The following is a 25,454-nucleotide window of genomic DNA, read 5'->3' on the forward strand; positions in this document are numbered from 1 at the left end:
GCAGATCAAAAGAGTGATCCACTCTGTTGACAGAGAGGCTGGACTGCCCATCCACTCTCTCAACCAAACAGCCAACCAGAACCACAGCAGACAGGGCTGCCCAGTGTCCTGGAAGCCCTGTTAACAAAAGGCTCCCCAGAGCATCCACACAGCTTTTTTGTCAACAGAATTTGTCAACAGAGGCGCTCTTCCTCATCTGGGAGAGGCAGAAGGTTGTTGGCAGAAGTTCCAAGTTTTGTCAACAGACTGTCGACAAAATGCATTTTGTGTGTGGATATGCAGCAAGTTTTGTTGACAAAACTCTGCTTTTGTCAAAAAAAAAAAGAAAACTCAGTGTGGTCATAGCCCACATGAATAGAAAACTTTGTCTTTGGGAGAACAGTGGCTGGCTACAGTAGGAGAAACCCAGAGGTGTCTGCTTTACATGATGTTACTCCCCTTAGGCAGAACTTTTTAATAATCCACCTGCAGTTAACACCACTCTATACCCTCTTACACATGAAGTGCTGCACAATCTATGGAAGCAATGCTTCTGAGCTGTCCATAATCACAGAAGGAAAAGTCAAGGAGCAGCGTGAAGGGAGGGCTATGTCCATTACTGATCCAATCCCTTGAAGTGGATGCTGTCAGAAACCATGATGGAGGTAGTCAGACTTATTGCTTGGATCCAGGGAAGTCAGTCCTAGTGCTTGGAGCCATGGCAGTCAGATCTAGTGTTCAAAGCTGGGGTGTGGAGAGTGACAGTTGGAATCAGGAGTCCAGAGCAGGGATGGAACAAGGGTGGAGTAAGGGCAAGACTGCAGTGTGACTAGGGAAAGATGTCAGGCAACAATGTGGCTGGAACAGGCCTAGGAATAAGACTGGAGCAGGCTAAGATTTGCAGAATCTGTTACCGCTATCAGGCTGTGATGGAGTGGGGGATACCTGTGTGTATGTGAGTGGCTCACAGAGGGTGTGGGGCTCCTGCTGAGGGTAACCTTGATGACCAGGTGACACCTTTGTACTGCAGACAAAGGAGGAGGTGGAGCCTGAGGGGTTTGAATTGGAACTGGGAGTTGGGAAGCAGTTAGTCTGGGCTGAGGGAGAGAGAGACAAAGGAGGGGGCAAGGCCCCGGCTCTGGGGGCCCCTCGGGGCCTCCTCTCCCCAACATGGATTGGACTGGCTGTCTTTGCCTGCTGTACTGACTCCTCTGTACAATGCTGTGTCCTGTCGGCTAATAAACCTGCTGTTTTCCTGCTGAGTGAGAGACTCTCCTGCCTGCAGACAGGGTGCAGAGCTTGGGGGACCCCAGAACCCCAACACACTGGTGTCAGGAGTGGGATGTTCTGCACCCTGAGGATGGAGCATCCAGCAGTAAGTGACCGGGGCCCCGGAAGAAGTGGGGCCTGCGAGACCCTGGTGTGCTGAAGGGCAGTGAGGTGCAGCTCCCCAAGGCGAAGGGGCCTGCAGCCGAACCCAAGCAACTGCGGTCGTGGTTCTCGAGAGGGGGTGCCACACCCGAGCAGGGGTTACTCCTGGGAATCTGTTGGAGTCGGTCCCAGAAGGTGGAGAGGCCGAGGGCCCAACCCCCAGAAACAAGTGACCCACAAAGAGGCTGACGCTGAATGAGTCTTCCCAAGACAGTGTGCTCATGGTCCTTGAGAGCGGGTGTCACACTGAAGAAGGGGTTCCTCTGAGAGTCTGTTGGAGTCGGTCCCAGAGGGCAGAGGGGCCTACGGCCTAACCCCGGGGAGCTTGTGACCCGCAAGGAGCCTGGCACACTGAAGGGATTCTTCCAGGAATCGTGGGGTGCAGAGGGCATCAGCCTGAGAGCCTGCAACCACGCTGAGCAACTCCGCTGTGAAGTGGCAGCACCTGGAAACCCAATCGAGATTAAAGAAGCTGGACAAGGCAGCGTGGATGTGCAGTGGCAGAGGTGAGGGTTTAGGAAAATCCTGCAGAGGTGAGCCCGGATCGGGGCAGGGAACCCTGGACTGCATGGAGCTCTGAACCGAGTGGCCTGCCACAGCTCAAGGAGGGAAGGAGCGATTCCAACCCATCATCTACTAGTGGCCAAGACAGACCTGCGAAGAGTTTTCCAGGCCTGGGCCAAGGAAGGTGCCTGTGTGTCTGTGCAGGAAAGCAGCTTGTCCACTGGGAATGGCAAGTTGTCTGTGAGAGAAGCTGCTTCACCTTCTGTGTGTGTGTGGAGACCAGCTGGGGGGCTGGGACAAAGGAGAGAGTGTCTCCCATTGTCTGTCTGTGTTGAACAGCAGCAGCAGCCTGGGGAGAGAGCAGAGCCTACGTTTGGAAAAGGTGCCAATGAGGAAACTAGCCCATTGTCTGAGGAAGACTTCCCCAGCCTGGGGTGGCTGGAGAAGGATCCACCAGAAAAGAGCATTCCAGTCTTGCAACCTCTGACATGAGAAGGAACATTCCAAACCTATTGTGTGGCATGGAAGGGGAAACTGAGGCACACAGCCATTGTGGTGGTCTGGCTAAATGCCAAGGATGGAAGCATTTGTACCTTCCGTTACTGGACTGTAACTGAATTCCAGATATTGGCTGGAGCAGCTGTATGGACTGGTGGTCAGATGGGGCAGGACCCAGACCACAAAAGACCTGTTTGATCTGTTGGTGCTGCAGCATCTGTATGGGCTCTGCCTGCCCGACTTGAGAACGTGGCTGACGGACCGGGGCCGAAGCAGGGAGACCGACCAACCCAAGGAAACTAAAGGAACTTGCCCGGCTGCATCACATGAAAAGGGCCAAGACCAAGCTCCTGACTTGGAGCCTCCCCCAGCAGGACTATGATGTGGAGGTGGTGCACATCGAGGGGAGAACAGAGGGTACAGCCGATGCCCTGTCACAAGGGGAGAGCCCCGAACTTCCCCAGGTCACCAGTTGAGTGACCCCACTCAGTTCGGTCTGGAAGTGGGGAGAGATGTGATGGAGTGGGGGATACCTGTGTGTATGTGAGTGGCTCACAGAGGGTGTGGGGCTCCTGCTGAGGGTAACCTTGATGACCAGGTGACACCTTTGTACTGCAGACAAAGGAGGAGGTGGAGCCTGAGGGGTTTGAATTGGAACTGGGAGTTGGGAAGCAGTTAGTCTGGGCTGAGGGAGAGAGAGACAAAGGAGGGGGCAAGGCCCCAGCTCTGGGGGCCCCTCAGGGCCTCCTCTCCCCAACATGGATTGGACTGGCTGTCTTTGCCTGCTGTACTGACTCCTCTGTACAATGCTGTGTCCTGTCGGCTAATAAACCTGCTGTTTTCCTGCTGAGTGAGAGACTCTCCTGCCTGCAGACAGGGTGCAGAGCTTGGGGGACCCCAGAACCCCATCACACAGGCACAGGAGAGTTTCAAGTGATGTCAAACAGACTGAGGTGTTGTTCCTCTTGAGAGGCTTACATACCTGCTAGAGTCACCTGACCAGCTCTTGACCTGTGGATTGGCTGGGGCCCAGCACAGACATTACTCATCAGTGCATGTTTGTTAATCAGGCTATAGTTCGAGGATGACTCATCATCACCTTACATGAACCCTATCCACCACCTATGATAATGATTTCTCAGCACCCTTGGACACAGCTTTTTAGGGTTCAATTGAGTTTGGGGACATATTACCAGCTAGTTCCCATGATCTGATGGACCCAACCCTGTCCCCATGCATGAAGTACATTAACTGTTCTTAGAAGAATGTAGAATCCAGGACCTGTCACACTACATATCCTTCCTGCTCCAAACCATGATGGGCGTGGATATGCTCATGTTGTCCAGAAAAGACATTGTCCACACATTTATTTAACACAGAAACAAGGAACACTGGATGTATCTTCATGGTACAGATAGCTAGAACTTAAATACCCCCGGCTTAATCTGTTTGTAATGCCAACAGACCCGGGTTGCTAGCACCAGGGATAGAACCTACAAACATAGGGTCTAAAGCCCTGCACTCTACCACATAAGCTAAAGGCCAGCTGGCTCTCAGCTGAAGCTGTAGAGCAGAGACTTTACTCGCCATAGTATGAGGTTTCAGTTCCTCTGGGTGCTACACATTGCATGATCCAAAACAGGCCAAAGCATTTGTGGTCTAGTTTCCTTGAAGTCTGATAGGTATCCAAGCATTCAGTTGAGAGCTATACCTGTTATTTAATTCCTTTTGCATGTGGTGGAGGTGTTGAATCAAATATAGGAGGTTGGTGAAATTGGTGGCGTAAGCCATATCTACAATAGATGAGACTGGTGGATTGACACGTCATCTGAGTTATTGTAATCAAATTTGCCAAAACATTAAAAGTCAGAACACCAGTCATATTAAGTGTAGTTGATGAAACAGTAGAGATACCATTTTAGAATTTGGTCTAACTATTCTGATTGTCCATCCATCTGAATGAGTAGGGTGACTTCCAGGACTTGGGAGGAGACAAATTATGGTCCATGATGAAATGTAAGGTCATCTGATAATCCATGAATCTTACAGATGCAGTAAAAAATAAATGAGCCACACAATCCATGTAACTCAAAACTTTTGCAATCTAGCACCTCATCTGCAGCTTTTGGGGGTATTTGCTACTAGCAGTCACAGATGGGCCACGTGCCAGACAGTGTCATCATACTATCCCCTCTAAAAATTTATCAAGCACAGTATTGAAGCAAATTAGGTTTTTTCTTCCACTGTTCCACTGAGAAGTCCACTCCAGAATTTCACTCCTCTGATGATTAGAAACCATTATTTAATTTCTAGCCTAAATTTGCTGATGGTCAAATTATAGTAATTTTTTCCTTAATGTCAACAGTGGCTTTTAACTTAAATAACTCCTCTCCCTGGATAACATTTACACCTCGGATGTATTTATAAATAGCAATTTTATCTCCCCTCAGCCCTTATTTGGTTAGGTTAAAAAAAGAAGCCACATTCTTTGAGTTTCCTCTCATAAGTAGGTTTTCCACTTCTCTGATCACCTTTAATCTGACTGTTCAAGCATAGATAGAAATGGTAAAACGGTGCTGCTTTGTTTCCGGCCATGACCACAAAAGAGGATGGAAATTAGTGACATGGGCCATGATGGGACAGGGCCTTGTCTGAGTAATTGCAGGGCAACTTTGGTGGAGCAACCATAATTTGGTTAATCAAACATGAGCAAAAAGACACAAACAAATTCATCAAAGTAACTGAGAAACAAGGATTCCTGCTCCAGGAGTAGCATGCTTAATCCAGAGCTTCACATGTTAATGAGATGGTGACGGCTCCTACCTTGGTTTGGCGATTCTGGTGCACTGCAGACTTCAACAGGTACAGTAGGCAACACTGGTTAAGAAATCTCTGAAATTTCCAATGATTCCCACCAAATCTCCATCTGTTATAGTGGGCTCATCAGGCCTAGATCTTGAACTGTCATTGCTGGTGATACAAGAAGATCCTGGACTGTTGGGGACCTGTGAGTGTAGGAAGGCATTTTTGCACTCTAGCTGGGCAACATGATTCTCCAAACCTTAAATTGGTTCCACTTATCTCAGTGGTGGGTGTTTCTGGAGATTTCAGTTGTAAAGGGCACCTGTGGACATTGGAGATCCACCTGAGCCACTGAAGCTGACAAGGCTTAGGCCACTCAAACTGTCAAGATCAAACTGTGAGAAGGATGGTCATATCTAAAGGCTGCAGCCAATGTAGTCAGACCTAGCGTTTGAAGCAAGGGAGTTGGAAATGAAGTTAGGAATCCAGAGTGGAGTTAGAACAAGAGGAGCAACAGCAAGGCCAGAGCAAGACTAGGAACAGGGCTGGAGCAAAAGAAAGGCTGCAGCAGGACTAGGAACATGGTTGGAACAAATCCAAGGCAGAAGCAGACTACAGCTTGCAGAGTCCAAGCACAGGAGAATTCCAAGCCATGAGGTGACATTGAGCAGACTGAGCTGCTATTTCTCCTGTGACAAGACTGAGCTGCTATTTCTCCTGTTAGGTTTACATATCTGCCTTGAGAGTCATCACACTAGCTCCTGGCTTAGATGCTGGAACAACAGGTGCAGTGGGTGCCGCATCCCCTGTCTTGAAGTGGTTTCCATTTTATACAAGGTTTCCAGTTGTGAGCTCTTCCACTTTAAAATTGTTCCAACAACCCTGGTTTATGGATTGTCTGGTTTCTAGAAGTGGAATGACTAACGTGTAGATTAATCAGAGATGACTCATCAGTTTACAAATGCACTGGCAGCGCTTTATGTACTTTGCCATCTTCACACTGCTTTTTTCTTTCCACGTTATTTTCTCCATGGGGTTCCCATGCATTAAACCACGCATATGCATATTTTAAAATCTTGGGAGTTAATCCAGATGGCATTTATGTATGATTTTTCTAGTCAGTCCCCGCATTGTCCCCTCAAACTGTCTTTAGTCCATCTACCACTACATATAATCACAGAGGCCTGCTAAAAAGAAAAGACACACCATGCGTTCTGCCCTTAAAGACAAAAGCAACTTTACAGACTTACCACTATTATTTTACTCAGAGTAACTAAATTAATAGGAAGAATTAAATACAGAGCCACTTATGACTCTTAAATCTTCCTTTATTCTCTTGCCTACATTAAATCCCAAAGCCCCTGTGAAATCAGATTGTAGGTGTATTTTATGAGCTTCCTGGGCAGTTTGTAAAGGTTTCACCTTTTTATAAATTGTCTTTTTACAATAAAACAAAAACACTAGTTTGCCAGGAGTACAATGACTACATTTTGTTCTACAAACATCTGAAACTATTATATAGCACTACTGATTTGACTGTGTGGGTTTATGAGATGTGTAACCCTCTGCAGAGGAAAGGAAAAAGAAGCAGTAAAGTCCAAAACCTACACAGATGCTTCTACATTCTCCCCCTTACTTCCAGAGACCATAGATGTCCGAGAATTGTACACCCTGGAGCTGGGACTCTAGGGCTTTGGGGGAGATACAGCTGGTCTTTACAGTTTTCCTTGTGGAAATCAACTCAGTACTTACTGCAGCTTGCACAAGCTCTAACACCCTGTCAGCAGCCTGTAACTCCATAGTAGTATGCAGATGCAGGGATTTAATTATTTGCAACATAGCTGCAAAGGGAATTATGATACTGAGAGAAAAGGTCCAAGACAGCATCCTGAAAGGCAGACCTTCCCTAACAATAGCCTGGGACTCTCAGGGTTGTTCTCTGCTCCCTACACTCAGAACTCTGTGATTGCCTTTATACGAAGTCTTAGCATGGAATAGGGGTATTTCTGCTGTGAGGGTTCATGGGTCCTGAACCAAGGCCCCCATGTTTTCAGGCTGCATCCACACCACCACCCAAGAGCTCTATGCAGAAGGCCTTACACTCCAGTAAAAGTACTGTCCAAAGGAACCTGACTGAAGGAGCTCCAGTGTCCCTGATTGGGCCAGGTACAATTTCGAGTCAGAAAGAGATACAGGAAGTTGTCTGTGCAAGAAAATAGATCTGGCCAGCTGATTTGGCAGACCCTGCTGTCCTCTACAGGATTCCCAGATTTGTTCCTGGATCCTGTCTTTGAGCCTATTCTGGTTCCAGCTTTTGCCCTAAGCAGACTCATTCCAATTCCTGAACCCTATCACCCTGTTTTTTGATTGACTCCTAGATTTGGCTCCTGTTACTTATCCAACCCCAATTCCAATCCTAGGCTACCCGTCTGTGGTTCTGACTCACCACTGATTTTCAGCTTTATTTCCTGTCTGCTTTGGCTTTGACTTTTGGCTTTACCACCTGCGTTCTGATTTTAGACCTATTCATTGACCTCTACATTCCTGAACACCAAGACAAACCAGGTTGCTGGTACCAGTCTTTCACCCTGATATCTGTGCCACTCCTATAGTCAGAGAACTCTTTCCTGCTCCCAAATCTCTTCTATGTCCCATCCTCCTCAGGACAGCATGGCCCCCCACTTGATGATGGGACTGCAGTGGATGTAGTGGATTCCATGTACGGATACTTCTGCTATAGCTCCCAATTCTTGTGGCAAGCTTGTATGGTGAGGGAGGCCTTCTAACAACTCTCCACAAATGTCTACTGCTACTATTAATTATTAATTGTGTTATTATTGGTGCAGGTACCTAAGTTCCCAGCCTGAGGAGATTGCAGACTTGTGCAGTGCATGTGAACATTTCAGAGGCACAATCAACCCAAAGGAAATAGGTCTCTGATTTAGCTGGAAGGCAGGTAGCTGGCCGTGGTATCCTAAAACGTCCTCACTGCACTGTTCAACTCAGAAGTCAACAACCTTTCCAAGGCAGAGTGCTGAATTTTGACCTTTTGACATCTATGTATGGTCCAAATGCCAGTAATCCTTTTTTAAGTCACTAAAGCCGTGTCTACACGTGCACACTACTTCGAAGTAGCGGCACTAACTTCGAAATAGCACCCGTCACGGCTACACGTGTCGGGCGCTATTTCGAAGTTAACATCGACGTTAGGCGGTGAGACGTCGAAGCCGCTAACCCCATGAGGGGATGGGAATAGCGCCCTATTTCGATGTTCAACGTCGAAGTAGGGACCGTATAGTCGTTGTGCGTCCCGCAACATCGAAATTGCGGGGTCCGCCATGGCTGCCATCAGCTGAGGGGTTGAGAGACGCTCTCTCTCCAGCCCCGGCGGGGCTCTATGGTCATCGTGTGCAGCAGCCCTTAGCCCAGGGCTTCTGGCTGCAGCTGGGGAATGCATGCTGCATGCCCGGGGTCTGCAACCAGTTGTCGGCTCTGTGGATCTTGTGTTGTTTAGTGCAACTGTGTCTGGGAGGGGCCCTTTAAGGGAGCGGCTTGCTTTTGAGTCCGCCCTGTGACCCTGTCTGCAGCTGTGCCTGGCACCCTTATTTCGATGTGTGCTACTTTGGCGTGTAGACGTTCCCTCGCTGCACCTATTTCGATGTGGTGCTGCGTAACATCGAAGTTGAACATCGACGTTGCCAGCCCTGGAGGACGTGTAGACGTTATTCATCGAAATAGCCTATTTCGATGTTGCTACATCGAAATAAGCTACTTCGAAGTAGGCTTCACGTGTAGACGTAGCCTAATAGTTCTACTTACAATAGCTTCATTAATAAATAAATGAAGATGCAGAGCTTTACCGTTTAGGTGGTAGTTGGTAGCATTAGCTGGTCTTTTGTTAATCCATGGACAGCATGGCTTTGAGCAAGCTCCTGGCTGAATGGGGTAGGAGAGGCAGGGCTGAGATTCCACCTTGCATGCCAATAAAAATTGGATAGCATGCCACTCTTGGAACCCATGCTGGGGGGTTGCTGACCATTGCTTCACCCACTGCTGTTTACCCACTGCTAAATGCTACAATGTAGTTGAGAACCTTCTATGAAGGAATTGGATTTTGCACGCTCCTTAATATTGCCTGCCATCATCTGCCCCATTGAAACATTCTAGGAGAACAATAAGCAGGCAGGAGAATCAAAAGTGAATGTTTTTTTTTCCCTTTACTGCCTTCAACCACTACCAATATTCCCAGAATGTATTTGTAAGGGAAAAAAAATCATACTCAAAAACCATCCTAGCTTCTTAAGTTGAACATGCTTCTCATAGGGCAAAATTTACAAAGCTGCGTGTGGGTGGAGAAGCTACAAATAACTGAATTTGCGCATGTTCCTTCCATGTAAGAGAAAAAATGTGCTCTAAACAGCATATAATGATACTGTTACACATTGCATGGGGCTTCAAATCATCTACAGCTGAACTTCTGTAATGGATTTACAGTGCTGAGTTGGCAATCAAAGGCTTCTGCCCAGCCTTTAGGATTCTTTGCTCTAGAGATTTATCACTATCTGGCATCTCTACCTTCCTACCGGTCAGACATTGCAGCCAATTATATCTGCCTGTCACTCTTTGGGGATGGTTCATAATCAGAAGGTCAGGACTGCTTTTTGAATTGGGACCAGAATCCCCAATAGGTCATGTAGTCTGACCTCCCAAAGCCCACTCATGTTGAATGGAGCTATGTGCATCATCACTGGCTCATGTTTCAGTGAATAACTAATTAGCATTCAAAGCCTATTGAACATCACAGCTAACGCCATGCACAAGACACCATGATCTACTTGAAATTATGCCTTTTTGGACACCATAATTAGTTAGCTGGTGCCATACATTCAATTTCAACACTCATAACCTCATATCCCACTGATCTGACACCAGTCCAACAGGAATATAGCATTTGCAGCTTTAATAATACAGAGAGACACCTGAAGTACCAGGGTGATTTGGGATTCATCGAAAATCCTAATTTAAAGCCAGAAGATGTTTGAAATGCTTAGCAACATCATCTATCATTGCCAATAAATGTGCAGAGCTATTTATCTCTTCTGTGAAGGATGACATCTGCTGCCCTAGAGACATCTGTGTATATGAAAATTTGGCCCTTTCTGTCTTGCAAAGAAGATTTGTCACATCACATTATTTCATGTTTTTGGTGGGTTAAGTTCTTCCTAACTGGCACATAAAAGCACACCTGAAGCATGAGAAACACAACAATTGCAAGTGAGGAAGCAAAGCAAATTTTTAAATATTTGGTGTTCAAGAAACAACATTGATTTAATAAACATAGATTGTTGTTAGTTTCAAAGACTTTCTCAATGAAGGATGTGCCTTCTGGACTTAGGGGGACAACTGTAGCCTACTACATAGAGCACTGGACTGGAACTTAAGATACCTGGCACTGGCACTGGCTTGCTGGGTTCTCTTGGGGCAAGTTACTCAACCTTCTGTCTATTTTTCTCCATCTATAAAATGAGAATAGCGACACTGACTTCCTTTGTAAAGTGCTTTGACATCTATAAATAAAAGTGACATGTAAATGCTACATATTGTTAAACATTCAACCAAAATATTAAACTCTATTTACTGTATATTTGCACAGCACCTAGTACAGAGTCCATTAACTCAATGAACTATTGGTATTATTGAATTATAAGGGTTAAATCAGGGGTGGGACACCTCCTGTTCCCAGGCTGCACATGGTTCATCAGGGTTAGCCACTAGCAGGCTGCTAGATACTTTGTTTACCTGAGTGTCCATAGGCATGGCTGCCTGCAGCTCCCAGTGGTCATACTCTGCTCTTCACAGACATTGAGAGCTGCAGGAAATGTTGTTGGATGGGCCACAGCTTCCACTGTCTGGGAACAGTAAACTGTAGACACCCAGAGCTTCAGGGCTCCATGCCTGCATATGCTCATATAAACAAATCATCTGGTGGCCTGCCAGCAGCTAACCCTGACAAACCACATCCCTCTTCCTATCTTCTGGCATTGTCCAGGTTTACATGGGGAAAAACTGGTTGACTGGATGTAACATTAAATGAAATACACCTGTTAATTACTGGTAGTATAGGTTGGGGATTACAGAATTTTGTCATAAGTGCAAACAATGAGGTTAAGACTCAAAATAACAACACAGTTGCTAAAATGGGTTAGTGATTTATGAAATAAAGCCTGAATCAGAGCAACGGCTGCAGAAGCTCATTCTCATACAAGTTATGGACAACTAGAGAAAATTATTTGTACTGGAGGAGCACCCACAGTTCTCAATCCAGGTCAGGTCTCCATTGCAATAGGTGTGAAAACACGTGGAAAGATACGATCCTTTCCCCAAGAATTTACAATCTAATCTGGAACAAGAGACAAGGCAAAAAGAGAAGACAGAGACAACAATAATATGTTCACAGTTACAGAAAGATATTGCAGTTTCCAGATTCAAATAATTTGAAAGAAGATTTTTTTCAATAAATCTATCAATACAGCTATCTTGTGACCCAGTCATGACTGGTTGATTTCTTGTAGGCATCAGAAGAGAAATGAAGTTTGAGGTGAGATGTGGAGAAGGATTAGGTAGCGGCCTTACAGATTGCTTTAGGGATGGTATTATGTGCAAAAGGGACAGCACAGAAGAAAATGTGCAGAGTTTTGTGGCGGAAGCAGACAAATGGGCATTTCAAGAGCTGTATATTTGGCAAAGCAAAGACAGTGGAAGATGACACAATGATAGACAAGACCCCATAAGTACATGCAGGGAAAGAGTAGTGAAGAGTCATATTAGAAGGACAAAGACTTTGAAGTTAAATAGTAACAGAGAGGAAGCCGTGCTAGTCTATACACTATCAAAACAAAAAGCAGTCAAGTAGCACTTTAAAGACCAGCAAAATCGTTTATTAGGTGAGCTTTCGTGGGACAGACCCACTTCTTCAGACCATCGTCTAATAAACTATTTTGCTAGTCTTTAAAGTGCTACTTGACTGCTTTTTACCTTGAAGTGAGTGAGACAGAAATGGTGAGACAGAAAAAGAAGAGACAGTAGAGGGTGCAAGAGGGAATGATACAGTTAGGGTGATGAGTGGAAATGGTTGGAAATTTTTCTTAAGAAAGATTTTTCCAACAGCAAATGCAGTCTGCAAACTTTTCTATAGACAAAATGCATATTTTGCCAGAAAAGAAAGAAAGAAAGAAAGAAAAAGAAAGGTACAAAAGTTTCCAAGCACCCTGAATCAACTTCAGCCCACCTGGTGGGCTGCCAGGACTTTCTGAACAGCCAGCACCAGACTGCCTCATCTCTACTGAGTTGCTTGGTTACCAGCTTCATGTGCTATTAGTTTCACAGGCTGCCCTACCACGTCTCCAGGTGGCCAGCATATCAGTCTGCCTGACACTCAGGGCAGCTGCCTTCAGGGGCAGTCAGGCAGCCAAGGAAGCAAGCCAAAAAATCCATTTCAGTTCTTCTGAAATGGAATTCGTTGAGACTTCTCCTGAGAAAAAGTTCATTTTTTTTAATTGTGAAGATTTCTCTTTCTAAAAATTTGAAATTTGTTCCAAAAGGGAAAAATTTTTTAGCCAGCTCTAGCGACAAGCATTGAAAATCATGACAGGAGCTGCATTTTGAAATCGAGCAGAGGGGCAATTTTGCTGTCAAGAATGAAATAGATGAGGATGAGGAAAAGGATGCAATTAAGACTGGAGATCATCAGAGTTTTAGCTGTGTGGACAGACACAGAAGGACAGATTTGGGAAAAAGACAATCAATGTTCAGATGTTCAGAACATGGGACAGGGAGGAGTCAAAGATGATTCTTTCCTTATATAATTGAGAGTTACAGGAAGATCTTGAAGATGGCAACAAAGACAAAATGTGGGAGAGGAGAGGAAAGATCAAGAAAACATAACGTAGTAAAACACATCTGTACAAACATAATTAGGAGTCCTGTGGCACCTTACAGACTAATAAATATTTTGGAGCATAAGCTTTCTTGGGCAAAGACCCACTTCATCAGATGCATGAGTGGGGGTTCAAGAGGAGGATCTAAATTTACAGGCTTATGAAAAGGAGAGCACCCCAGTCAAGAGGAGGGCCAGAGTTGACAAAGTCAATTCAGTCACGGAGGATGTGGCCCATTATCTGAAGCTAATGAGTTGTTGTGAACATCAAGAGAGGAGAAACTGCTTTTGGCCAGCTACGTCTGTACAGAATTCCTCAATCAACCTATATACATAAATTCTCTTCTTTTTAGGGTAACTGATCTTTATACAGAAATGAAATAACTTCTTAATCCTTTAAGACCTTTCTACAGAGAATAATGTTTGAAAAGCAGTGAAGACTATTAATTAGAGTAGGGAACTGTGAATCAAGAGTCCTAAGTTATATTCCTGAGACTTCTTTACTAATATGGATCTATACTGACTTCTGGCAAGTCACTTAAATATATTTATGAGTGGTTACTTTTGAAAAACACTATGGCTGTATCTATACTAGCAAGTTTTTTTCAGAAAAGCTGGGCCTTTTTTGAAAAAACTCATGAAACGTTTACACACAAAATGTGTTCTTTCAATCTGATATCAAAAGAATGTGGCCCTTTTTCCTGGAGTTCCTCTTCCTCTCCCAGATGAGGAAGAGCGCCTTTTCCTGAAAGATTCTTTCAAAAAAAAGCATGTGCAGGTGCTTCGTAGGAAAGAGGAGTCCTCATGGTGCTGGAGTTTTCAATCCCTGGCCCATTCTTTTGAAAGAGCAGGGGCTATGTGGATGCTCTCTCTCAAAAGAGCAGATGGATCTTTCAAAATACTTTTTGCGTGTGGACGCGATCTTTCAAAATAAGTTTTTTTGGAAGATCTTTTCCAGAAGTTCTTTCGAAGGACCACTGTAGTGCAGATGCAGCCTATGAGATCCTTGGATAAAGGGGACTACAATAGGTATGAAATATTTTCAAAAATTTCATTGTATTATATTTTACATTTATTCAGGGGACTATTTTCTCCTACTCTGTGACGACAAACTGTTACTCCAAAAACTGCTTTGAAAAAAAAAAATATTTGAGGAAAACTCTTCTCCTTCATGTCTCTTGCTTCACCATTTTTTCAGTCCTTATCATGCATGAATGGCCCTGCTCCTTTTTCCTCACCTTTCACCACCACAGTTTACAGACCCAATGGTGCCTTGAAACACAGAAACAATTATGTTGATACGTCATATTTCAGGGATATTTTCATGCACATCCCACCAGCACAGTAACGTTAACAGAAGTATAGCATATGCTCTATGAGGACAGTTTTGCCTAAATTTAATGATTATAACACTTGTTCAATGTGCCTCAGAATGTCTTTCGGAGTTTTCCACAAAGCATATGCAAATCCTGAGGTACTGAGCCCATCGGGTCCTCTGTGATCACAACTTCCCTCTGATGGTGGAGGGTTCTCAGAACTTTGCTGGAACAAACCGTCATAGTACAGCTCTTGCTTACATTACGGAGAACTTCTATATTTAAATCACCTTTTCTGATTCTTCATAAAACAAAAGACTTGCCACCCTCCATTATGAGCCTGATCCAAAAGCCAATAGAATTTCTGCAAGCTCTGAACTAGGCCTGCTAAGAAAAGCCTTGAATTACGATCCAAATGGTCTTAGTTCAGCACACAGACCACCTCTCTGACATAACTAAATCTTTAAGGACAGACAGCCCAAAACAAGCAAGACTTTTTACTGGTCTCTAAGGAACTACTTTTTAGTTCCTGTTTTGGCTTCATTAGATTCAGAGATCAAGCCAGCTGGTTCTAATTTCTTTAGATCCTATTCTCTGAGACAGCTGTGGGTATCATCAAAGCACTGTGCCCTAGTCTTACATCAAGGCTAAGTAAACTTAGTTTGAAACTAAACCCTAGCCCTGAAGCATGATATTCCTTAATGCTATTGCTCCAGGTGGAAATAGAAAGTTATCATCATTATTTTTATTTTTAAGCAGAGCTTTTTTTTAAAGCACGAAGAAGAACAGTTGCTTTGATTTATAACTATAGCACAGAAGAAAGTATGGTTGGTGCTAACTAATTTCAAATTAAACTTTAAATTAAATTACACACAGGATAAAGCATTGTTAATCAATGAGCCGTAAAGAATTTCCTTAGCAAATATCATTAAAAGAAAATGTTATCATTTAAAACCAGTTTTCATAAATATTTTTGGCTCAGAAATGCCAGGTAACTTTACATTGTATATAAGGAGCATTGTTACAAATTCAGAACATTCCTTTCCATTTTTCTTAGAGGAGTAAAGTATTTAAAGCATTTAATTGCTCAGGCTGACAGCTCTACACATCTCTAAGGTATTTTTATATCACATGTTCATCGGAAGCTAGTAGGGTAAGTCCAAGCTTTAAGGTGGAAAATGAAAGTCAGTCACATCAAAACAGCTTTTCAGTAACATGTTCAAATGCCAGCATGCCAAAAATGTAAATTTCTCAATTGGATAGGTGCACTGCAGCCTTCCAAGGGACCAAATAATTTTCCAGCTTTCAATCATCTCTAACATAAAAGACCTATTTTGATTCCTTAAGTTGTGTTTCTAGAGTCAGTAACACAGTTCCTTGGGGGTTCTTCAGCACTGAGCATGGTATCAGTGTCTAATGTAGAAAGTTGCTGCAATCTTTCAGATTGAAAGGAAACACTCACTATTTCTGAAAAAGCAGCAGCTGAGAAAAACTGGGACAAGATTCTTCCGTGCAGTGTCGTTGCTTTGTGTTGGGGTGCCAGTGCAATCTTGTCCTGAAACCCAGTTCAAGGGGGATTGTTTGGTTGTATAGTGCCAGCATAAGTGCACTCACGTCACTCCTCTCTTTACTCCCAGTACAACAGGGAAAAGGAAGTGTTGGTGATCAGAGGAAACTGAACACGACTTGCACATTCCTCACAGCACCAGTTCCCGAGAATGAGTTTGGCCCCCTCTGGCCATTTGCAATAGATGAAAGTTAATGCTAAAGAAGCTCTACACCAGCTCAGTGGGACTGGCCTTGCACACGAAAGCAGCAGAACTGGGAAGACAGCTTTACAGTAGACCCCCTGACTTATGCAGGGGTTGTTTTCTCACAACCTCCACATAAGTCAAATTTTCCTCGCAACTTGGGGGAGGGAAGCCATGAAACTGACCAGGACACCAGCCCTGGTCCGTTTCCTGGCTCCAGCTAGTGGAGGGGAGCTGGGAACCTGGCAGCAGCCTGCCTCCCCGCAACTCTCCACTTGCAGAGCTGGGAAACTGACCAGGGCTGATGCCTTCATCAGTTTTGCCGCTCCTGTCAGTGGTGGCAACTGAGAGCCTGATTCTCAGCTGCTGTCACTGACATGAGGGGGGAAACCCTCCTGTCAGTGGCGGCAGCGCAGTCACTGCCACCCCTGACGGGAATCAGGAAACTGACCAGCACAGCAGCATTGGTCAGTTTCCCCAGCACTCAGAGTTGCATTAACTGGAGATACAGGCTACTAGAGCGCACATATCTCTCAGGGGCCTCCTGTACACCTTGTTCCTCCACGGTTAGTATGCTGCACAGCCAAGGATCTGGCTCCTTATCTTTAAATTAAGACTATCTGAACTGCACCGTGCAGCATGGTGATTTTTACATCACAGAGGCAATGGCCTTGCCAAAGACAGACAGCGCTGTGGTGAGAAAGGTTGGCAACTCGAAGCCAGTCATCTTGGCACAAGAACAAGGAGCACTGGCAGCAGCCATGGTGTGAGCAATGCTGGAAATGGTCTCTATCATAAGTGCTGAAGAGCAGTGTGGCCTTCATGTATGGCACCAATTGGCCTGGAGATCATCTTGAGGATGAATTTTTCTGAGGAAACAAAACCATTCTGGGGGGGGGTTTGTTTGTTGTTGTTTTTCGTCCTTGCTGGCATGAGGTGTGAAGTGACCAGTAAAGGATTCCAGATCTCGGTCTGAGGTAGGACAAACAGATTTCTCCATGAGAATGTGTTTGATCTCAGGTCTCTGTCTTTTCACACCTTCTCTTTAATTTTGTTACAGTGGCACATTTCTGGGGAATGTGGGATTTGTCCAAAAAAGAGACACATTGAAAGTAACCATCAGAAATAGGACTGACATTTCTGGATGAAGTGCATCTTTTAAATCCTGGTGACCCAGGCATAACTAAAACTGATCTGACTAACTTCAGGGATGGTGTGAGGAAAAAAATTGGAAGATGGGATGCAAAAAGGGGTTATGAAAACTCATGAGAATGAACAGGAAAAAACCCTAACTATTTAAGAACTAAGGTAATTGTTGGAGAGGTAATGAAAAAATTGAGCAACATTTCTGGGCTCCGCCTCAGGTTGGGGATAGTAGAGAAGGAATATAGGAGACAGAACATGCACATGTGACTTTATGACACTGTCAGCATGCGAGGCAGATACCACACACATACAGCCTACAAGCACACTGCTGTGCAAACCTCAGTCATGGCACAGGGCACACCAACACCTGGAGCACCCACACGAATATCTTTCAAAGAAGGTCCAGTTTCAATTAAATGGTCTAGCTTATACCCACAAGGAATTCAAGAGCTGATTAGGCTTGCACAGGACAGACTAAGAGCAGACTGTGTTATGAAAGTGGTTTTAAGATTATCTTCCTATGGTAGCAGCAACGAAGGGTCCTGTGGCACCTTATAGTCTAACAGAAAAGTTTTGAGCATGAGCTTTGGTGAGGACAGACTCACTTCATCAGATGCTTGGTGATTTCTGAGACCAGCATCTGATGAAGTGAGTCTGTCCTCACGAAAGCTCATGCTCAAAACTTTTCTGTTAGTTTATAAGGTGCCACAGGACCCTTCGTTGATGTTACAGATCCAGACTAACACGGCTACCCCTCCAATACTTCCTACGGTATAATTTCAAGACTGTGAAATGCCAATAAAATTCTGTTGGGTTCAATGTTAGATGGATCCAATTAAAGATGATGAAGTTTCCATGAAGCAGTTTAATTGACAGATCATGGTACTGTCCATCTATCTGCTCCATGCTCATCACTATCATAACTGAGATCTACACTATGAGCTTAGGTTGGCATATTCAACATAAGGTCAAATTTATAATGAGATTGTTTACACTGCTGAGTCCTTCCCATCAATCTAAAAGGCTTTTAAAATCTACTCCTATACTCCACATGAATGAGTGCAGTAAAGCCAGAGTCAACATTCATGCTTCATATTAAGAGCAGTGTAAATATTGTGTATTGTAAATTGGAGTTACTGTTCTCCATGAGGTAGCCCAGAGTGCTCCAGTGTGACTGCTCTGGTGAGTCCAGTGCTCGTCAGCCAGGTGAGCAGAAAAAGCCCTGTGGAATTTTTCAAATTTATTTCCCATTGGAGCAACACGAATAGTTCACCAGCACAACTGAGCATTCATGTCCAAAAGCACAAACTTGCTCCACGCCGTCTCTCTTAAAATATCTGGGCCTAAATTTAGGACAACTGATATCTATAAAGTCAGAAAACTCCGAGGGAGCCTGTGCTATATCCTGCATGTCACTCTCAGAAACAGTCCTCAAAAAATGAGAACTGAGACAGACTGCCATTGTTAAGTCACTACCACTTACTGATTTGCTTCCTAGCCAGAGAAAACTTGTTTTAATTGGTTGACATCCTGCCTATCTCCCACTTAGCCTTCAGCAGTCGTGAGGGGCATGGCTCCCTCCAGACTAGCTTCCCAAGCTGACTCAGGGCTTCTGTAACATGAAAGGAAACTGTCTGCAAATACAGCGTATATTCCTCATTGTTGGCTGATGTGTTCCCTGAGGAGCAGCCAAACTAATCAAATTTCAACCAAAGGAGCATCAGTGGGAAAGAGCTCAGAGATCAAACGTATCACTCTCACTGCTGGACAGGTGCATGAGTGTTTCCTATAGGAAGGATTGAGAGGCTTCGTGAGAAGGGAAGAATGGCTTCAAAATAAAGAATGCCAGTAGGCCACATTTAGACATCTAGCAAGGCAACCTGCCACCAAAGTGTCTGAAATTATTAAGCTACAAGATTGAGGAATCATGCATAGACCATTTAGACTACTCATCTGATGTGCTCTGACATAACCTCTACCTTAACTGGTATATTTCAATCTCCAAATACATATTTTAATTAACCTGTGTACTGATTATTTTGTTAGTGACAGAATTCAGGCCTGAACTATTCCTGCCTATTCATGAAAAGTGGGAGGAGGACAGCTTTATAGGCTCGCTATTGTGAATTTAAAATAATAATTGTAGCAGGGTGTGCCTGGGCCATCCAGGTCTATAGGAATGATCCCGAAAATACTGACCCATTTTACAAGACATAAACCTAAATCTTTTTTGCCTGTGTAAATGTTTATCTCACATTTCTGAGTCTGTTTTCATGATATTTCATTTATTGAGTTATGATGCATTTATCTCAAACACTACAGCTGTTTAAAGTACAAAATGATTAATCTCTTCCTCCCCATTTGATAAGCATAGTAAAAAGATGTCTCTAGGAGTGTGTGCCAAGACAGAAATTCATCTGTCATTAAGTTGCTGCTTCCTAGATAATAACCACCCATTATACAAAAAATTTGGAAAGTCTGCTGTCAATGGAACACTAAAAAGCTTTCCAGCAATGCATTCAAAATTATTCTTCCTCCTGTGAAATTTACTTTTCACTAATGTAGCAGTTATAAAACACACTCAGGACCTAGACCTGTGTTCACTGAAGACAATGACAAAATTCCCCATTGACTGGAAAAGAAAGAGACCAGAGGACTGACTGTCTTCACTAATAGGCCAAAGCTGCTTGCTTTAACCTACACAAGTATTCCTATGGAGGTCAACCACATTGCTCAAAAAAGTAAGGGAAGCAGGGACCCAAAATACTCAAAGAAGGTGTCTCTTACTCCAATTTAGACTATTCTTCCTTAGGCTACTCACAAATACACTTTGGAATGTAGCATAATCAGTGAAATATGGGTGAATAACAGCTAGTATACAAACTATATTTACTCAGTTTTTGCTTGTTGAACTGATGCCATATCAGAGTGCATTTTTGGATTTCTGGCATTTTCCAGTATATGCTAAAATGGAAACTCAGTGCTCACTCTGTCATACATGTGTAATGCCAACAGACCTGGGTTGCCAGTACCAGCGGTAGAACCTGCAAGCATAGGGTCTAAAGCCCTGTACTCTGCTCCGTGAGCTAAAGGCCAGCTGGCTCCCAGCTGAGGCTGTAGAGCAGAGACTTCACTCACCCCAGATGAGGTCTCAGTACCTCTAAGTATTACATGCTCCCCAGGGCTGAAGGAGCACGTCCCAAGCTTCTGAGACCTTCCAGCAGCTCTTCCCAGCCAATGCAGCAGTTGTAACGCCAACAGATCCGGGTTGCCAGCACCAGGGATAAAATCTGCAAGCATGGGGTCTAAACCCCTGCACTCTACCACGTGAGCTAAAGGTCAGCTGGCTCTCAGCTGAGGCTGCAGAGCAGAGACTTCGCTCACCCTTGAGGTCTCAGTACCTCTGGGTACTATATATGGATACTTAAATATGCAGTTTACAGATTCATTATCATGCAACATACATATTTTGAGATAGAATGCAAGAGAAATTCTTTATATAACATTATGGCCCTAACGCTGCTGGAAATTATTTTGAGCTTAAATAAAAGCTGAATAAGTATAATGTTTTTCACCTTAGAAGGTTAAAATGCTGGACACAAAAAGTGTAAACCTATTAAGAAGTGGATTATCCATTTGCAAGGGAGCGCTATGCTAGCAATTCTCTCTGCTTTTAATGCAGAACAGCGCACACATCAGAACAGCACATCAGCTGCTAGCATGTCCCTATGGTTCTCAGTTTCTGCCTCCCTCATATGCTTATGAGAACTTTCTAGCTCAAACTCCTCTGTGTGTTTTACTGTAAAGGAGTGACTTAAAAACAACCAACCAAAAATGAGGTTAATAGGTGCTTACCAGGCTTAGAACACACAGCCCTTTCACTCACAGCAAGCATCATATTAGCAGCACACAACAGTATTGACCATTAGTCTTCCCATAACATACCATGCAGCTGGAAGTGACCAGATTCCAGCAATGTTTGTTCTTTATGCTTACGTACAGGACAGAAGCTATTATTATTATCTTTTGATTATTGTTAGTTTACTTCTTATAGTTACTTCCCTAAGAAAATGAAAATTACCCAAGTAACTGGAATACTTCAGAACAAACCTCTGCATATACGAAGGTTACTGGCCTGTAACTGAAGGTCTTTTACATTAATTCTGCACATTTACACTTATGGGATGTGCTGCTGATGCAGTTCAGCTCAACTAGCTGTCTCTGCAGGCACTTGGATCCCACAAGTGGAAATACACAGTAATCACTCAAAGAAGATTGTGCTCCAATGTGAAGGACCCAAAATCTGTCAAACATTGTAGTATTGTTTCCACAAGGGAAGCTAGAAAATGGGTCCATTCAAGACTACGCCACCTAAACCATCTTTTTAACATTGTCACATACCTTTTTTATTACCCATCTTTTCCCTAAGAATATGCTGTAGCTATGATAACCATCACTCTCAGAAGCCATTAACTTTCTAAACGTATTACCAAAGATCTCTTTTTCTAAGCTACATTATAAATGGTGGCATCTGACATGTAGAACTTTAAGAAAGTTAGTTGAAAAATTGTAAATAGTAAAATAGGTTGGTACTGTGTATGTGGCATATGCAATATAGGTAGTAACAAATAACCCCCAAATAAGCAACCATACAAATTGAACAACGGGAAAAAGATTTAGCCATAATGGCCGTTTCAACACTAGCCAAAAGCTTCCAAATAGCCATGCACATGGCCATTTCGAAGTATATTAATGAAGCGCTGAAATACATATTCAGCGCCTCATTAGCACACGGGCAGCCATGGCACTTCAAAATTGATGCGGCTCGCTGCCGCACGGCTCATCCAGACAGGGTTCCTTTTCAAAAGGACCCCAGCTACTTCGAAGTCCCCTTATTCCTATGAGCAGATAGGAATAAGGGGACTTTGAAGTAGCCAGGGTCCTTTCAAAAAGGAGCTCTGTCTGGATGATCTGCGCGGCGGCAAGTTGTGTCAATTTCAAAGTGCCGCGGCTGCCCGCATGCTAATGAGGCGCTGAATATGTATTTCAGCGCTTCATTAGTAAACTTTGGAATGGCCATTTGCATGGCCATTTCGAAGTTTTTGGCTAGTGCAGATGCAGCCTATATGTATTATTCATTTTGATCTTCATTTCACAGCTCTATAGATGAGATTACCTGCTGAACATCCTGCTGGAAAACACAGAGTTGCAGCCTTTGATGCAATCGAACTTTTCTGTGCTGCCAGATGCTCTCTAGGCGCCGCTGGTGATGCAAGACTTCATGTACCACATCCAACACTTGGTGGACAGCCTTGGAATAATTAGCAGTAGCAGTGAGGGATTCAGCATTTCCAGGGCTCAGGGGACGCTGCAGGACATCCAGCAAAGCCTTCCCATCCTGGCTTACCTGAGAAAAATAAAAGAAAAAGATTAAATTTGGAGGACAACTTCATTACTGCTGAGAACATTTCTTTTTAAACATCTGATTGCTTATAGCAGGAATAGTCTCATCCTCCCAGTTCTTCCCCTCCCTCTATGCCACCTATAAAGGGCTTGTGGTTCCGTTAGAGGGAAAAGACAGGAAACCATGAACAATTTACTTATGTATTTATCACCTGCCTCAGTTTCACAGCAGACCTACTGTGCCGCTCAGTGGGACCGTAAGCACTGAGGTGACAGGTCTATAAAAGGTCTCAGATACCTAGACAGATATTGAACTCTGCATGTTCAATGACACTTGGGCATGGAAAATTAATTGAGAAATAATGGGTGTGTTATGAGTGGTGTTTGGAGGAAGGAGACATATAGATATATTCTAGTGAGGAGGTGGCATTTTTAGAAATACACGGGTGACTAAAACATTTACAATTGGTATGGTAACAGTCATTTCTCTGTGAGCTTATGATGTGTGAATACAAATTCTGAAAGGCGAAATTTATGTTTTCCTTCATTCACTGTGAGAAAATAAATTAGTAAATGTTAGTACAAAACTTCTCCAAAGTTAAAAAAGAAAAAAGCAGTCCTGTAGCCCTTAAAGACCTACAATATTATTTATTAGGTGATGCACTTTCGTGGGACAGACCCACTTCTTCAGATCTGAAGTGGGTCTTTCTCATGAAAGCTCATCACCTAATAAATAGTATTGTTAGTCTTTAAGGTGCTTCAGTACTGCTTGTTTGTTTTGTGAAAATACACATTAACACAGCTCCCACCCTGAGACTCTTGTCCAAAGTATCTTTTAGTCACCAGGAATACTTCAGAGAAAAACAGGCCTAGTTTTCAATGGGCCTGAGAAACATGCATGCAAATGTGGCAAGTGAAATATTTTACATATGAAATCCTGCATTTACACAGGCAAAGGGATTCTGTACATGCAAAAAATGCGCACAAAATATGTTTCTTGTACACATTTCATGGGATCCAGTAAAAATTTCAGCAATAAAATACAAAATGTAAATGAACTATTACTAATGTAACAATTGAGTGCATTCCTGTCTTTTAACGGGGACTTGAAATGTACATGGATAGCCAGTATGGCAGTCTCTGACATCAGCTGATAATACAAAACCACTATACAGGTACTAAGTAAAGATGTGTATAGAATACAATTCAGTTTTACAGAGGTTTGAGATTGCAAAATACATTTCATTTCAACGAAGAATAAAACCTGAACATTTCAAAAGTCTCAGTCTTGGCATATGCAATCCTCTGAGATGTCAGGCCACTTGCTTTCAACTCATCAATGATTCTTACTCTCTTTAAATTGGATTCCAGGGACAGTATCCTATGTACTAGCCATGAGATCTCAGACAGTCCCATTGAGATTCAACTGCCCTACAGGATTTCCCTGCAGTTGTGGTGATCAATGTGGATATATGGTATGTCAAATAAAGTCAAATCCCAATAACAGCAAAGATGCTGGAACAAAATTTGTATAGTGTGTGTGCTGAGAGACATTAAACTAAACAGTAAACCATGTATCTGATGGAAACCATTTCAAGCCAGGGGGTACTGCAGCACCCCCACACCATTAATTCCACCACCTACAAGAGCAGGAACGCAGTGTAACAAGAAAAAAGGATTTTTTACAAAACAATCAAATTGCATCTATCTTATCTAAAGGTAAAGTAGATCTAACTTACCCCAGTACCCAATCCTCTGAGACTGAAGGGACAGCCTGCTCAGCAATAGACCCCCAACCTCCTTCTCTCCCTCCCTGGTACATCAAGTTTGTATCAGATTCAAAGGCCTTTGTTTCAGCTTCCCACCTGAAGGTCCCTGAAGTTGCAAAGCTGGCCCTTTGCCCAGAGGGATCAGCCAGATATCTATCTCCCATAAGGCTAGAGCTAAGCTTCAGAGGGAATGATGCCTGCATTATTCCATGAAGTATCAGCCTTTGTCTGTTTTCTGGCCTACCTTCCTGTCTGCTCCTTCTGAAATTAACCTATGGTAATTCTATAATACATAAGCGATGATAGACAAACAGAGGTACGCATAATATTCATAAAATGTTACTGGAGTCTTTCCAAGTCATTCACACCTTCTATGACTCAGTGGCCTTTATTTGGCTCAAAAATTCTTGTTCCAAGAGCATTTCTTTTATCTTTTCCCCTCCCCCAACCAATGGAGATGAAAGATCTTTGTAATGAAAAGTTTGCTAATTAATGGATCTGAAAGATAAATGAATAGTTTCACCAGTCTGGGGAGCTAGTTACAGTGCTTTTTCAATCACTTTCACTATTCTCCTTACAACTGAAAAATAAGTCATTGGATTTCCTTTCATGTGAGTGCTTTGCATTTTTCAAGGATTGTTCAAGGACAGAAGCATTAACATTCCTGCTTAGTAGATCACCTCACAATTTTTAAAAAAGCCAGTCTATGGGAAACAGTTGAGCACCGCTGGTAAATCTCAAAAGTGCAGAAAAACAGCAAAGGACCCATGCACTGTTTGCATTCAACTTATACCCTATTTTGAAGGCTTAAATGTGCATTGGCCTTATGATGTACCTATGCCCAGGAAGAATCTCACCTCTGTGAATTATACATGAGAAATATCTATATCTATATAGATATAGATATATAAACAAGTTA

The 25,454-nt window shown here is 43.5% G+C and overlaps 1 protein-coding gene across 13 annotated transcripts in view; it reads right to left on the minus strand.

The window, feature by feature from the left end:
* Window positions 1-25,454, minus strand: part of KALRN (kalirin RhoGEF kinase) — a 489,190-nt gene that overhangs the window by 363,305 nt on the left and 100,431 nt on the right. For all 13 annotated transcript variants that reach the window (XR_012646382.1, XR_012646380.1, XR_012646383.1 and 10 more), the window contains exon 7: window positions 22,540-22,770. Coding sequence is in view for 8 of the 13 variants with exons in the window: in XM_075000963.1 (XP_074857064.1) it covers window positions 22,540-22,770 (231 nt within the window). In the remaining 5 variants the exon portion in view is untranslated. The remainder of the gene's footprint in view (window positions 1-22,539; window positions 22,771-25,454) is intronic.

Source organism: Carettochelys insculpta, chromosome 8, assembly GCF_033958435.1.
Source record: "Carettochelys insculpta isolate YL-2023 chromosome 8, ASM3395843v1, whole genome shotgun sequence".
NCBI lineage: Eukaryota > Metazoa > Chordata > Testudines > Carettochelyidae > Carettochelys > Carettochelys insculpta.